Source organism: Mus pahari, chromosome 17 (assembly GCF_900095145.1).
Source record: "Mus pahari chromosome 17, PAHARI_EIJ_v1.1, whole genome shotgun sequence".
NCBI classification, from domain to species: Eukaryota; Metazoa; Chordata; class Mammalia; order Rodentia; family Muridae; genus Mus; species Mus pahari.
In genome coordinates this window covers 44,092,515-44,109,199 of record NC_034606.1, presented here as the reverse complement: position 1 = coordinate 44,109,199, position 16,685 = coordinate 44,092,515, and the positions used below count along the sequence as shown (strand labels likewise).

At 53.1% G+C, this 16,685-nt stretch overlaps 1 protein-coding gene across 1 annotated transcript in view; it reads right to left on the bottom strand.

Moving 5' to 3' along the window:
- Positions 1-447: 447 nt before the first annotated feature.
- The window catches only part of LOC115065693 (TRIO and F-actin-binding protein-like), an 18,932-nt gene continuing 2,694 nt past the window's right edge, over positions 448-16,685 (bottom strand). The window contains 7 exon segments of the mRNA XM_029548152.1: positions 448-1,994; positions 1,997-2,569; positions 7,357-7,513; positions 8,382-8,601; positions 10,113-10,258; positions 11,276-11,375; positions 16,297-16,448. Of these exon segments, the coding sequence (XP_029404012.1) occupies positions 448-1,994; positions 1,997-2,569; positions 7,357-7,513; positions 8,382-8,601; positions 10,113-10,258; positions 11,276-11,375; positions 16,297-16,319 (2,766 nt within the window). The 5' untranslated portion in view covers positions 16,320-16,448.

The following is a 16,685-nucleotide window of genomic DNA, read 5'->3' as shown; positions in this document are numbered from 1 at the left end:
CACAGGCACTTTCCTTTTCTCCCTCCTGCAGGGAAGAAACACTAAAACCCACCACCACTCTGGATCAAACTCTTCCGGAGTTTCCCCTCAATAAAAATCAATGTGCTAACGACAGTCTCTCCTCATCTGACAGATGAGGAAACTGAGACTTAAGGGAAGCTAAATTGCTTTAATCAGGTATCACAAGATATAGGGTAGCTTTGACCCCAGATTTGAACTTAGACGGTCAGACTCCAGTGTTTTTGACTACCTGGCTACCCATAGTATTACTTCAACCTTAGAAAGGAAAAAAACGAAAACAAAAAACAAAACAAAACAAACAAACAAACAAAAACCCTAACATATAGATAGAGAGTGACTTGCCCAAGACTGTACAGCTTGAACTCTTGCTTCTGGAACTTTCCAACTGTTCTCCTCCCCAGCCCACCTGGCTGTCCCTGCCCTGGCTCACCTGCGCTCTTGCCCGAAGAGGCGCTCCACCTCTGCTCGGCCAGGGCTGCGGGTACGGCCCTCGTGGCTGCCCTGTGCCTGGGGCTCCGGCCCCCTCTGAGCCAGCCTCCTGGGTGGGGGCAGGTCAGCCAGCATGGTGTACTCCTCCCTCTCCAAGTTGTGCCTGGTCTCCCCTGGGGGTGCTGAGCCCCGGGAGCCCGAGCTACCTGGTGGAGGTGAGGGTGCCAGGAGACCTACGTCACTAGGTGGGTGGCGGGGAGGAGAGGAGGCTCTGGGTGCATCCCGATGGCCGATGCAAACTTGGGGGGGCAGCAGTGAGCAGCCATGCAGAGAGTCAATGGAAGGAGCAAGACTCTCCATACTGGTCCCAGGAGGATCCTGGAAGAAGAGGGAAGGCTCCGGGGCCTGGCGTGGCGGGGAGGAGAAGGAGGGAGCGTCTCTGTGCCCAATACACACAGGAGTGGGAATGTGGGGAGGCTCATGCATAGAGTCTGTGGAAGGGACAAGGCTCTCTGTGCTGGCCCTGGGGAGATCTTGGAAGAAGGAGGGCTCTGGGAACTGGCGTGGTGGGGAAGAGGCTCGCGGAGCATCGCGGTACCCAATGCACACTGGTGGGGGAAACTGAGGGGGATCGTGCTGCGGGGACTCATTATCAGCATCTGATGTGTCTGGGAGGAAGGGGAAGGGATCGAACTGGGTGTGACGAGGTGGCGAAGTGGCCCGGGGGGCATCGCGGTGCCCAATACACACTGCAGGCGGCATGTAGGGGGGTTCGTGGTGGGGGGATTCGCTCTCAGACGAGCGGGGATCCGGGAAAAAGGGGAAAGGGTCATACTGAAAATAGCGAGGTGGGGAAGAGGCGCGAGGTGCGTCCCGGTGCCCGATGCACACAGTGCAGGGTGGCTGAGAGGACTCCAAAGAGGTCTGGGGAGCCCCTCGTGGTGCTGCGTGAAGAGGCGATGAAGTCCTAGAGGCACTAGGATGGCCAGGGTTGTGAGAGGAAGAGGAGGAGGTGGCCAGGGATGGCGAATACTGCTGGGGAGGGTCATTGTGAGCTAGCCTGGTAGAAGCTGAGGTCTGAGGCTTGTCCCCTTGGGTTGGCCGGAGAGAAATGGATGCCCAAGGCACCTGGTTTTGTTTGGTGCGCGATGGAGATGAGGTTCGGGGATTGTCACTCTGTGTTGGCCGAAGGGGAAAGGAAGCCCAAGGGATATCTTTGTTGGTACGGTGGGGAGAAGGGTTCCTGGAACTACTCCCCTGAGTGGCACGGCGGGGAGAGGGTGGTCCTGGATTGTCCTTTGGGGTGCAGCCTTGAGAGAAGGTCCTGGGGTTGTCTCGTTGGGTGCAGGCGCTTCGGAGATGCTCCCATTTGCTGCAAGAAGCTGTAGTCTTGTCTGCTTGGGTAGAAGGGGTCCTGGGGGTATTCTGTGATGTGCAGGAGGTCCTGGGGTTGTCCCGCTGGGCACAGGGAGTCCTGGGGTTGTCCCGCTGAGTAGTTCTGTTGGGAGAGGAGGCCCTGGGGTTGTCCCGTTGGGCACAGGGANGGGAGAGGAGGCCCTGGGGTTGTCCCGTTGGGCACAGGGAGTCCTGGGGTTGTCCCGCTGAGTAGTTCTGTTGGGAGAGGAGGCCCTGGGGTTGTTCCTCTGGGCACAGGGAGTTCTAGAGCTGTCCCGCTGGCTGGTTCTGTTGGGAGAGGAGTCTTGGGCACAAGGAGGTGGTGTAACACGGGTGCCACCTTCTGGTGCAGAGGTCTTTAGGGTCTCTGGAGTGGCTCTGAGGGGAGAGGAGAGGGGGGTATTCTTCCGCTGGGTGGACATGACTCTAGGAGTGTCCCGCTGGGATACTCTGGAAGGAGAAGAGGTTCTAGGGGTGCTCTGCTGTGTGTCCCTTTGGGTGTTTCGGGGCAGAGAGGAGGTTTGGGGAGCTCCTTGTGCAGAAGCGGCCTGGAGAACATCCCTTTGAGCAGAAGAAGCCTGGGTGGTGGTCCGAGGTCCGCTCGGTGGTGTTCCGGAGGAAGCCTGGGTTTGCCCTGAGCCCTGTCGCTCCAGAGAGAAGTAACCGCTTTCTGATCGCAGCTTTGCCCAGTGCTGGCCAGCGCTCTGTCCACCACTGCCAGAATCTGGAGAAATATGAGGACATTTAAGGTGAGGAGAGTAATCCAGGGACAGAAAGCTGGTGCAGCCCCCAACCTACTTCTAATAGGCTTCAGTGTCTGTTCCAAACAGACACCCTTTCTATTTAGGCTGAGACTAGCATAGGTCCCCTCTACGGCCAGGCCACGGACACACAATGACTTCTAAGAACCCTCTTTCATGAGTGCCAAGGCATAGTGCCTGCACCTATGCCTACACCAAAGGACTCTACCTACCCTCCTGTCCCAGACACTCATCCCAGAGGCTGGAAATGCTCAAGGCTGCAGGCTGCTGGTGAAATGGGCACCTGCACGTCTGCAAGAGATGCAGAATGCCAGGTCTCGCACAGAGCAGGTTATGGCCTGTGACCGTTGATATTGTCAACAAGACCTACTCACCCCAGGGACAAACCTCTGAGCATATCTGTGAGGGTGCTTCTAGTTTGGGTTAACTGAAGAAGAAAGGGCCGGCTGGAATATGGAGAGTATTATCCCCGCCCCCAGCCCCCGTACTCGGGTCCCAGAGTGACTAATTCGGAGAGAGCAAGGGAGGGCCGGTGAGATGGCTCAGCAGGTGAATGTGCCTGCGGCTAAGGCTCAGGATCTAAGTTTGATTCCCAGGACCTACATGGTGGAGAGGCTGTCTTCTGACCTCCACACAAGCACCTTGGCACACGTCCACATGCACGTGTGTAAATTCACACCCACGTACAAATAAATAAATGAACTTTTAAAAAGAGAGGTCACAGGGTCGGGGTGGGGGTTGCTCAGAATATCTAGATCAGCGTTTCTCTATCTGGGGGTTGCAGCCTGGGTGGGTTAGAGCCACCCTTTCACAGGGGTTGCCTAACACCACCGGAAAACACTGATATTTACATTCCCATTCATAAACAGTAGCAAAATCACAGTTATGAAGTAGCAGCTAAAATAATGGTAGGGCTGGGGTCACCACGCAATGAGGAACTGTATTAAAGGGTCGCAGCATCGGGGAAGATGAGAGCCACTGGCGTAGGTGCTTCACTGATCCATTGTGACCGGCTGTCACACTACTGTCATGCCACCATGCCTTGCTGCCTTAACTTTCTTCTGGCAGATATAAAATAACTAACACTTAGGCGGCGTGGCCTGCAGGATGTCAGAGGGGTGCTGATGTCAGAGGGGTGCTGATGATGTCAGAGGGGTGCTGATGTCGTCAGAGGGGTGCTGATGTCGTCAGAGGGGTGCTGATGTCAGAGGGGTGCTGATGTCAGAGGGGTGCTGTTCTGGAGGATGAGCGAACTGCCCAACGGTGACCACATCATGGCTCCTGGCTGTCACCAACCTGGGGTCAACCGCCACCCTTCTCAATCCCTTAGCCACCAGCTGTGTGTCCTGTTCCTCCCCCTGAGGTAGTAACCATGGCTGCCTTCATGAGGACATATATTTTTTTACCCACAGCCCCATCCCCTCCTCCAACCTGCTACACTAGTAGCCGATGTCCCTGAAGTCAGAACTCTGAACTGGAGTGACCCTGGGCTCCACACGATGTCCTCTAAATCCACATGCTTCTGTCATCTTCAGTCCCCACCCACGGTCACTGTCATTTGTTGGGACAATCTCAGGAGGATGCTGGCATGAGTGCTCTGTGTCAAGTGTCATCATTCCTCCCCCACCCCCCACCCCTGACAAAGCAAGGTGACTTGAGCTGCCCTGCTCACAACCCTTGAGGGGCAAGCAGGTGACACAGAGGCCAGGAAGGTAACACAGGAGGAAGGACCAGAGACCAGGTGACTAAATGCAGTCAGAGATCCTGCTTTATGTCCCGGATCAGTAAAAGGATATTGGAGGTCTGGAGAGATGGCTCAGAGGTTAAGAGCACTGACTCCTCTTCCAGAGGTCCTGAGTTCAATTCCCAGCAACTACATGGTGGCTCACAACCATCTGTAATGGGATTCTGATTCAGTCTGAAGACAGCGACAGTGTACCCGTGTACACAAAATAAACAAAATAAATAAATAAAAAGGAGATCGGGTTGGTGGGAACTGTAACCTTAGCTCTTGAGAGGTGGATGATGCAGGAGAATTGCTGCAAAGTTGTGGCCACCTAGGGGTCTAGAGGTTGAAGCTGGCCAGGGATACCTTAACAAGATCTTGTAACGAACAAACAAGCCCAAAGGGATCGTAGAAGGGAAACTGGTGGATCTGGTTAGTATGTAGTTTATAGTGCTAGGTTAATGATCTTAGTGTTCTCGCTGGGGCTGGGGCTGGGGCTGGGGCTGGGGCTTAGGGTCTCACACTGCCAGGCAAGTGTTGTGCTGAGAGACAAACCCCAGCCCCCACCAATGTGAACTGCTTAACTCCACCCTCTGCACATGTTCTGTGTTGTGCATGAAGCTAACATCAGCGGCACCTGGGCAAAGGGTCCAGTAGCCACTATAGCTACTATCCCGGCCAATCTACGATTATTTCAAAATGAAATGAAGGAAAATACCATCCCGTCCCGTCCCAGGGCTCCCTGCTGGATTTGGAATGAGACTCTGACTGTGCAGGAATTGTCTCCTTCTCCTCTCCATGCCTCGCCCTCAATCCTAGGCCCAGCACCCATCCTTTAAGGTCCTCCAACACCACACAGGAGCCTTACAACCCCAGGGCTGTTTCTCTTGCTGATGCCTGTCGGAAGCAGCCTTCCATCTTTGCCTGTCTATTGCCTTCTGGTACTTAGGTTCCCTGCCCAGGGGCTGCCTTCCGTGCCCTTCTCATGACTGTTTCCTTGAGGTCCTGTTTGGCAGCTCTGTGTGGAAGGGCCTTGCATTCCCGTGGTGCCTCTAGGACTTGCAGAGGTGTGCAGCACACAGTAGGGACGCAGCACACAGTAAGTATACAGTATACAAAATGCTCCTACCTCTGGCTCTGGACCGGCCTCGCCTCCAACTGCCTTACCCCTTGTGCCACATACTGATGCTCTGTCTCCTGCCGCCCCATCCATTAAGGTCCTCTAGGGCCTGGTTCTCACAGGATGAGGCCTCCACACAGGGCAGGTACACAGTTGTGCTTGGGCAATCTGTGCCCTGCACCCCCTCACCCCCCAGTGAGCTGTGCCAGCTCCAATGTGCCTAGTTAGGCCCTGAGTGCAATGCAGCAAGTGGCCACCAGGTGGACAGTGGCCACAGATTCTGGCTAAGTAGGTCACAGCCTTCCATCTTTGCTTATCTATTGAAAGTGTGTGAGGATACCACACACTTTCAAGAGCCACACAACAAAGCCTGGCTGGGTGGGGCCCCGTCTGTAATCCCAGCATGGAAGAGGTGGAGACAGGAGGCTAGGTGGCTGCCACGAATTTACCTGTCTTCTAATCCTCCTACCTCACTGCATTCTGACTGCATGCTGCCCAAACCATGCTTAGAGAAGAGACTCCCAACTGCTTGGCAAGGCTGAGGAGGCCCCGGCATAGCCCACCCTTATTGTGTTCCCCTACCCACATTTAAACTGCAGCTGCCAATGGGTCACAGAGTTCTGCCTCCCTGCCCTGCTCTCCTTGGTCTAAACAGCCCCTCCTGTCCTGTGCCAGCCCTGTACCCACGTCTTCCCTTATTCCTGTGTATTCTCTTTCTCTGTCCTGGGTCACTGCAGCTGGCTCCTGTCAGTCTGCTTTGCTGAAAGGTGAGCTTTCTAGGGCAAGGGTCCATGCAAACTCCCCCTGAGACCCCAGAGCATCATGACCCAAACTTCACTCCTGTACATTGATGAGACTTCTGCAGGGACCAGAAAAAGCCAGGACTGCCAACCGGAGGTGGGGTGGGGGGTGGGAGGTAGCAGGCATTCTAGCCCCAACCCCTGACCATACTGAAGAAAGATACCAGGGACAGAATATGGTGCCCACCACGCTAGGCTCATATCCCAGCAAGATGCTGGCCAACCTCGCCAACCTCTATAGACTTGGCACAACAGAGGTCCCCATTCCCCTCTCTCAGAACAGCACCCGACTGCCCCTGGGGACTCTTCCCTCCTCCTAGCTCAGGCCACCAGGTTTGCACAGGATGCCAGACCTGGTCATTGAAATGACACACAGTGCTCCCTCTGCAAGCTCATCACGAGACTTTAACTGTAGTCACGAGAAAGACACGCCCTTTTTCTGGGGGACACAGACTAGTCCGTCTGGTGGATATCATGCTATTATTTGGAGAAGGGTTTAGCGAAGAATAGAGCCACTTCAGCAGTATTGTCTGAACACCTGGGCCCGGCCATACCTGAAGTCCCACCTGATCACTCTATTTATGGCAGGTATTCCATTTGTGTTCAGCCAGCTTCAGACTCTGAGAATTTAGAGGCTCCAATCTTTCTAGAGAGGTCAGTATGGCACACCATACAAGAACATCTATTACTAAAATTCAAGCCCTTGGCTGGGCGGTAGTGGTGGCGCACACCTTTAATCCCAGCACTAAGGGGGCAGAAGCAGGCGGGATCTCTGAGAGTTCGAGGCCAGCCTGGTCTACAGAGCGAGTTCCAGGACAACACAGAGAAATCTTGTCTCAAAATAGAAAGCAAGCAAGAAAGAAACAAACAAACAGTAAGATTTGAGCCCTCAAGGCTGGAGAGATGGCTCAGCTGTTAAGAGCACTGGTTGCGCTCCAGAAGACCTGGGTTCAATTCCAGCACCCACTTGTCAGTACATGCAGCCTAAACACCAATGCACATAAAATAAAAATAAATCGATTAAAAAAAAATGCAGTCCCTCCAAGGAAGACAGGGGCCCTTGGCCATCATCACTTCATGGTAATGAGACCAGGAAAGACTCACTCTCCTTTCTCTGGCCTGCTGTGTCTCCTCGGGCTGGGGACCTGGTGGCCTTTCGAACACTGTCAGCTCTCAGTCCCTCCTGAGGCCTCCTTGGGATCATCTCGGTGAGTCTGTTCCTGTTGGGGACCACCCCTGGTCTCTCAGCAGTGTCCCAATCCTGCTAAAGAGAAGAGTTTGTTGGCGAGGAGAAGAGGGCCCCTGGGTCTGTTCTCCCAGCACGAAGGGCAGAATAACAGGATTTGAAGGCCACCTGCTGCCTGTGTGAGGCTCTCAGCCACAGTGGACCATTGGTCAGACTTGAGGAGACACAGCCTTTAAAGCCAAATGCTGGGCCAAAGTCACACAGATGGGAGAAATAGGTTCACATCCCAAGCCCTCCACTTCCCAGCTGTGTGGTCTCGGGTGAAGTGCTTCCAGTCTCTGGGCCTCAGCTCCTAACAGGGCCACAGCAATCTCTAGCTTGGAGGGTGCTGGAGACGCTTTCTTGGGCTCAGGTCCACTGAGGCCTTTGTGTGGCACCTGCCACGTGTGAGAACAGGCTAGGCAGTTGCTTTTCTGTCGTTTCCCTTTTGGTGGGGGTGGGGATGTCTCATGGGACAGGTCTGAGTGTGCAGGCAAAGGGTCAACCTCTAGGCTCCTGTCTCCTGCCAGTCCCCCCCCCCCAGCTCCCAAGCCCAGTCTCTTCCCTCCACCTTTGGAAGTGGACACTAGGACTGGTTATGGACTCAGAAGCACGTGGCCAGAGCAGAGCTGGGGCCAGTCTTGTGCTTGCCCTGGACACCACACCTACTTCTCAGCCCTGAGGCCTGAGCCAGCTGGTGACTCAACCTAAGTCCCTAGGGACTGAGCCCCACGCCCACCCCCTCCCTGAGCCAGCCCAGCAGTCCCGCCCTCCCGGCAGGGAAAGCAAAGGCTAAGCTTGGCCTAGCGGTTCTTCCTCTGGAGGTTTAGAGCTCCCCCTGTCACCAGGGCTGAGGACACTAGGTGACCCTGTTCTTGTCCCCAGATGCCTGCCCTCGGCTCACCACAGAAGACGAATTGCTGGTATCATGAGGGGTATTGCTGTCTTGGCTGGAGCTGGTGTTGGAGTTGGGGTCCTTGTCCTCGTCTTTATTGTCGTTGTCGTCAGTGCAGCTACTACAGGCCAGGCCCTCCAGATAGGGTATCCCCTCGGAGTCCTGGTGCCTGTTCTTTGGGGCAGCTGCAGGGCCCTCTGCAGGGAGAGCTGTTGTTGGGGACCAGACCCTGGAAGGAGAGAGAGAGAGAGAGATCAATGACTTTCCCCTCAAAAGGTAACAAAGACTGAGCCCCGCCCACCCAGGTACTACATGTGGGCGTGTTCACACCGAGCCAGGGTGTGAACTGTTCCACTGCTGTAGGACAGGAGGTCAGTGCTGAGGGTGTCTGGGCTGGGCTGTATGTCGGCCACCTCCTAGACCTGGCATTGCACCCTCCCACAGGAGTGGGCAGCCGTGGGCACGCCAAGCTTGGCTCCCAGGTGAAGGCAGTTAAGCAGCGTGAGGTGAAGCAGGCTCCGAGGGCAGGCGCTGTGGAGGTAAGTGCGCCTTACGAAGTCCTTGTGACCGGAGCTCGAGGCTCACGGTATTCCCAAGGTGACCCACACTCGGGCCTATAAACTAGTAAGGAGGGCTGGAGAGGTGGCTCTGCTGTTCAAGGCTAAGCCCCCAATCCAAAATATAAACCCGGCAGGAGCGAGAACACGGTAAAGGAGGTCTACCCTTAAGGGAAGAAGGGAGCACTCTACACACATCCATGTACTCACGCCTAAACCACATGACGCGGGGTTGCAAATCAAATGCTCTGACAAGTCCCGCATCAAGGATTCTACAATGAATGTGTCCCCAGACTCCCTAAAACACACTGACCGCCAGAGCCACCCTTTTCTCTTAAAGTAATGCCCACCTGGGGCGGAGGCTTGCTCTCACACAATGAGGATTTGGTACGGTCTCTCTTCAAGTTTTATGTCCGATGTATGGGAAGTGGAACCCAGGGTCCTAGGCACACAGCCTGTCATGGAGCTAAGGTCTCACAGCCCCTCTTATTTTACAAACAGGAAAAGTAAGGCATAAAGAGATGCAATCACACACCAAAGGTCCCGCAGCCCATCACAGCAGATATGAAGGCAGGATCCAGCTCTCTGGACCCTCGAGCCATGGCCTCTCAAAGTCTCATGACCCCAGTAGGGAACCTGGGGCTAGTTTAGGTCTGGACTGAAAGGAATCTCAAAGTCTGGGGACCCCGTCAAGCAGGGGTGATAAGAAGTGACTTTGCTAAGAGGACCACTCAGCCTTTTGGGAGGCAAAAAGGGACAGAGTCTAGCTATGTAACCCAAGCTAGCCTTGAGCTCCAAATCCTCTCACCTCTGAGTGCTGGCATTACATCCATCTGCCACAGCACCTGGCTCCTTCAATCATTTAAAGCCACACACAAGGACTGGGAGAAGTACATAGCTATCCCCTACCCCATGGAATTATGGGATGGGCAGAACCACCAAGAAAGACAGCCAGGGCCAGGGTCAGAGACCCAAGTACAAAAGGGACAGATCAGTGTGAGCTTTCCAGGGACCCCAGGAATCATGCCTAAAGCCCTCTGTGCCCAGACTTTGTGGGCTGACCACGTGACCCATGGCAGCTCCTATAGATGGATACTGTTGTCATGAAGAAATGCATGGTGGGGGATGGGTGGGCATTCTCCCCCACCCCCAGCCCGTTCCTGAAGCCTGGTGCTCTACCCACCTCTGAGGCTCCTGCCCAAGGCCGAGACCAAGGCTGTGCACAGACTGGCCAACACAAGTGGTGGTGCGGAGTGGGTCCTGCAGGGCCGGTGGGCAGCGAGGCAGGTCGAAGTAGGGTGCCTCAGCACTGGAAGGGCTGTGAGGCTCCTGGGCCCCGGTGGAGAGAGGAGACAGCTCAGGCCCACGTGGGACTCCCCCTCCCCCTCACCCAGACAGCCCCTCCCAGCTCAGACTGGTGGATGTCTCCAGAAGTCACCTCCTGGGATATCCCTGCTCAAGGAGACCTACCATCCCATCAGCTGGAGGTGCCCTGGGGACCCAGGTCAGAGCGAGTGGGCAAGCAACCTGAAGTGCATATACATACACGTACACATACATGTACACATACATGCACAGGTCTAGGAACATCTGTTTATAAATACCTGTTGTTTGGGGCACCCATGCATACATCATCGTTGAGTGATATGTGCCCAATTGCATGTGTGCAGATCTGTCAGCTACACTAATGCAAGTATGTATGCAAGATCATGTAAACGCATATCTACATGTGCATTCCTTAGAACTGGAACTTAAAGGCCCCAGAACACTCTTGCATCCAGAAGACAAGAGGGAAAGAGGGGATTGGCCCGAGGAAGTCTGAAGGTGGAGGGGCTAAGGTGATCTAGAAGAAATGAAGGGCTCTCTTCCTCTACAGGAGAGGCAAAGTCCAAAGCAGAGGGTCACAGCCCTTGGCACTGCCGACAGCAGGACCACACCTGGAAAGGCTGGTACTGGTCTCAGCCAAGAGGAATGGCTGCTCCCCTCCAAGAAGGCCCCCCTATTCCCTCCACCTCCCAGAATGGCAGGGCCCTCCCCTGGTGGTGGGAGACAGGGCCATAGCACCTTGTGCCCCGCCTCCTCTCAGGTTACCTGGGCAGCGGGCTCCGGCGGTGGCAGCTGGCGGCTGTCAGCACCCTCTTTCCCGGGGGGCTCCGGCTCAGGCCCCCACGCTGCCACCCTCCCAGGCCCCGACTCTGGGCCGCGGTGGCTGCAGAGTTCCGCACACAGAAACCTTAGAGGGGCCAGCCTCGGGAGCAGGGCCCCTCATTACTGTTTCATAAGCCGGGGCCCAGCCAAGAACAATGAGGGACATGAAACCGAAGGAACCCGATCCGGTCCGCTCACCTGAGAGCAGGCCTGGTGGGAGTCTCCCTGGGGACCCTGGAGCCTGGCGACTGGGACAGAGGCTGTGGCCCAGGCAGTGCCCTGGGTGGGCAGAAGTGCTCTAGGATTCAAGAAAGTGACCATGAGCAAGGCCAGGCTACGCTAAGGAAGGGCTAGGGTCGGCAGCCATATCCAGGCCAAAGAACAACGCTCCTCAGGCATTCAGTTTCACACCTGCCCCACAGCCAGGATCTGATCAGAGCCAGGCAGCAGGAGGTGTCAGATCCACAGCCAGGCCTGGCGCCTTGGCCACCCTGGGGACAGCGCCTCCACACGAAGGAGAGAGCAGACTCTCGATCCTAACCTCTGCACTTCCCAAGGCTCCACCCAGCATGAACCCGGGGGATGGGGGGGTCTGACATGGCACCTGGGTCTTGCTTTCATCCTTAGTCCCCTCCCCTCCCCCATTCACAAGAACATGTCCAGTTGTCTGTCAGTCCGCAGCTCTGATTTCCTGCCTGCCTCTTGTCAGCGCCAGTCTCTGGCTATAGACAGACCCGGGTCCCACCTCAGCTGGGTGATCTCACTTGGTGGCTTCCCTTTCTGGGCCTTCTTGTCTATGGGAAGAGGCAGAGGACCAAGACCTTGGAGAGGTGGTTTGTACTCAATTACTTCACCTATAAAATTGTCATGATAACCACAGCCACCCCCTAGGGGACATGAGGAGAATTACAAGTACAAAACCTGATGGAGAACATTAAGTAGAATCTTACAAATGTTAAATTGTTAGAATAAGTTGGACAGTGGTGGCACATGCCTTTAAGGCACTTGGGAGGCAGAGGCAGGCGGATTTCTGAGTTCGAGGCCAGTCTGGTCTACAAAGTGAGTTCCAGGACAGCCAGGGCTACACAGAGAAACCCTGTCTCAAAAACCAAAAATAATAATAATAATAATAATTTAAAAAAAACAATAAAATAAATACAATAAACATCAATAAATTAACCAGACGTGGTGATACACGCCTGCATTGGAAGCACTAAGATGGGAGGATCATGAGTTCAAGGCCAGCCTGAGCTACATAGAAAGACCCTCTCTAAAGGTGGGGTCAGCAAGGAATGACAACACATAGATCATAAAGGTCTGTGAGGCCCTAGCATAAAGCAAGGCTCTCTCATGCAACCTATTCCCCCCTCCCCAATCCGGGCCATGGTCTGCTCAGTACCATGTGACTATCCTGGGGCTCCACTTTGGGTCGTAGGGGACACCTTGTGACCAGAGCCATTTCTATATTTTTTTCAGATTTATTAATTTATTATGTATACAGCATTCCGCCTGAATGTATGCTTGCAGGCCAGAAGAGGGCACCATGTCTCTCTAGATGGTTGTGAGCCACCATGTTGCTTGGAATTGAACTCAGGACCTCTAGAAGAGCAATCAGTGCTCTAACCTCAGAGCCATCTCTCCAGCACTCCATTTCTACATATTCTAGAGCAGCTGAAGCCATGAACAGGGAGGCTTAAGCCGTCCCCTGTGGTAGGTGGGGGGAGGACCTAATTGGGATTATGCTGACCCACTCAGCCAGTATTGCTTACAAATATATATATATACACACACACACATATATATATATACATATACATATATATATACATATATATACATATACATATATATACATATATATAATTTAGTGTTCATTGGACGGTGTCAGATCCCCTGGAACTGGAGTTACAGACAGGTGTGAGCTGCCATATGGGTGCTGGGAATTGAACCTGGGTCTTCTGAACGAATGCTCTTGAGCACTGAGCCACCTCTCCAGACTCCACCAGTGATGCATAGACTTTGTGTGCTCCGTGTATCCAAAACTTCTGGATTGGAAATAGGGGCAAATGGGGCCAAGAATCCAGAGTCCTTTGGGGCAAGGTGGGGCACTGGTCACATTTGGTTCCTTGGAGACATGCTATGGAATGGGGTCCAGGGAGGCAGCCAGAAAGTTCCAGAAGAGGTGGCTTGATAGGGTCAGAAAAAAAACTGACTCATTTTATGCAACTTTGAGGATGGAAGTCAGGGGCTGGGAAGACCAGAGAGTGACACTGTTTGTCCTCTATTGTTTTCAACCTTTTAAATTTTTTTGTTTTGTTTTTTGATTCAGGGTTTTTCTGTGTAACAGCCCTGGCTGACCTAGAGCTCATTCTGTAGACCAAGCCAGCCTTGAACTCATAGAGATCTGCCTGCCTCTGCCTCCCAAGTGCGGGATTAAAGACATGCACCACCACAGCCTGGCAATTTAAAAAAAAAAAAAAGCAGACTTTATAGGCCTGGTTGGCCTGAAACTCACTATGTAGCCCAGGCTAGCTTTGAACACAAAGAGATATGCTTGCCTCTGCCTCCTGAGTTCTGACATTTTAAAAGCGTGCACCACCATGCACAGCTCTACCTTTTAAAAATTATTTATAATTTTTTATAGAGAGGAGAAGGGAACACGCATACTTGTAGCATCTCCCTGTTTCCCTCTCTCTCCCTGAATTCCACACTTTGCCCAGCAACCACGGCAACACTGAAAATGAAACCCGGATCACTTTAGTCTCTCGCTCTCTTGTGTAAAATCCTCAGTGTGGCCCCTGACCCCTGAGGTGGAGTCTAAGGTCCTCAATGTGTCCTCAGTGTGTCCACAAAGCCAAAGCTCACAAAGCCAGGGAGAGTCAGCCCCACCCCCACCCCCACCCCAGTTCTCCATCCAGTATCTGGGTAGCTCTCCCCTTCAGTGGCCAATCACCAGCCTTCCGATGTCCCTCATCCATTCTGCCTCAAAAACCTTTGCGCATTCCATACTGTCCCCTTCTCTTCCCCTCCCGAACTTCACAAGCTGCCGAAGGTCCTCAGAGCCTCAGCCCTGTGGCCTGACAACTCCGTAGCCAGATCACAGCCATGATAAAACAGCCATTTCCAGCAACCCTTTCTTCCTCTCCATCCATGTCTTTGACTAAGCCACCAGCCAGCCCCCTGGAGCCAGTGATGTCACAGGGTTACTTAACATCATTGAGCTAGGACGTTTGCTTCATATAATGCTGACTCAGTTCAAGCATTCCAAATGACTACATGAGTTGACCATAATCTTTGTTGGGGAATTGTGGGCCTGAGGCTACACCTCAGATCTGACTGAATCCAGAACCCTCTGATCCAGGCCTGCCATCTCCCCTTCAGCTGGGAGAAGTTCATTTTTGTAGACAGCTCTGCTCCAGTAGATAGAACTCCCCAAGCATAGTTTCTGGACAGGGAATAAATATCATGCAAGGGCTCCATACACCTCGGGCTAAGCCATACCCTGTACCCAGAGTGAAGAGACCGCTGTGTCCTCCACGGCTCTGACAGCAGAACCTAGGTGGCCCCAGGTCACGTCGTAGGTAACTAACTGGCCAGCAGAGGTGACAGTGCAGGCCTGCCTGCTCCACACGAATGGAGACCACATTGGCAATTACAATGGCAAGCTGGCTGCCAGGCTAAGAGGACTCTCAGGTTCTGCTGGGAATGACAGGCACACAGGAGGTCGAGGCTGAAGGGGCCTTGGAGGTCACAGGTTCCATGCTTCTCAAGGTGCGAGCCTGGGCACTCTGGGCTTGTGTGTAACTGCAGCTTGGCATCTGCCCTTATGGATGGCAGAGTGAGAGAACGGCTCCTTTTTCATACCACATCTGAGGAGACAAGTCGCTGGTGGGCCCTAGGCATTGCTAATGCCTCTCCTACCTGCCAAGGACAGCTCTCACACAGAGGTGGGAATTTAAGGGCCGAGCCTTGGACAGACAGCAGTCTAATGACCTACCCGTCTCTTTCAGTCGCTTTGGAACTTTGCTTTGCTTTGGGTTTTGACAGAGGGTCTCACTCTAGCTCAGGCTTGCCTAGAGCTCACTAGGCAGGCAGCCTGTGTTGGTCACACTACGCAAATCCTCCTGCATCGGCCTCCAATCTCTGGGATTATAGTCGTGCATCCTCATGCCTGGCCTTTCTTGATTTATTTATTTATTTTTAATCTCCCCTCCCCTGAAAGCTTTATTGCATTATAATTGAGAAACCGTAATCATACAGCTGCTCGTGCCTTTAATCCTAGAACTTGGGATAGATTAGATGACCCTACAGTTCATCTTACAGATCATAAAAGCATGGACTGTGGGCAGTGGTGGCGCACGCCTTTAATCCCAGCACTTGGGAGGCAGAGGCAGGCAGATTTCTGAGTTTGAGGCCAGCCTGGTCTACAAAGTGAGTTCCAGGACAGCCAGGGCTACACAGAGAAAAAAACCTGTCTTGAAAAAAACCAAAAAAAAAAAAAAAAAAAAAAAGCATGGGCAACCGCTCTTGTCTCTAAGTCTCATGACCTGAGTTTGATCCCTGGGACCCACAGGGTAGAAGGAGAAAAGTGACTCCCACCAGTTGTTCTCTGATCTCTACGAGTGGTCATGGTGCTCACACACATATAAGTAAATAAATATAATTTAAATTTTTCTTTAAATAAACCAGGCATGCCAGGCAGTGGTGGCACATGACTTTAATCCCAGCACTTGGGAGGCAGAGGCAAGTGGATCTCTGAGTTTGAGGCCAGCCTGGTCTGCAGAGTAAACTCCAGGGCAGCTGGGGCTGTACAGAGAAACCCTATCTCAAAATCAAAACAAAATAGCCAGGCATGACCGTATGCCCCTTTAATCCCAGTATTTGAGAAGCAGAGACGGCTGGATCTTTGAGTTCAGGCCCAGCCTGGTTTATATAGCAAGCTCCAGGACAGCCAGCTTGGGCTAGATAATAAGAGAGTGCCTGTCTTTAAGAGGAAAAAGGCAGAGTCAGGCAGATCTCTGTGAGTTCAAGGCCAGCCCAGTCTACATAATGAGTTCCAGACAGCCAAAGAATAAACATAAATAAATACAAATAATGTCCTTGGAAAGTGGACAAAGTATAGAAATATTAACACAGCCCAAGCACACACGGCTCATCAGGAACTACTTCCGGCAACCGCATGATCACTGACCACCCGCCACAAGACAAAGCCGGCCTACCTGGTGTCTTGCTCCATGGACATCCTCAGGGTGACAGCAGCTCAGACAGTGGCTCTTGGCAGATACGCTGGCTTCAGATTGTACACTTGGGACAATCATAGCCACTTCCTCCATAGCAGGGGAGCCACAGTGGCTGGCTCTCTAGGTGGGGCCTGGGAAAGATTGGGACGGAAACCTAGTAACTGGTGGGCCACTGTGTAGACCCTAGCCCTGATGTGTCCAAGCCAGACAAAGCTGTCTATCCATTTTTCTTTTCATGTATTCACTCAACAAACAGCAACATCAGCTAAGTGCCCAAACATACTGCCAAGTGTTTACATGTGTTTTTTTTAAAGAATTATTTTTTAAAAATATTTATTTATTTATTTAATGTGAGTACACTGTAGCTG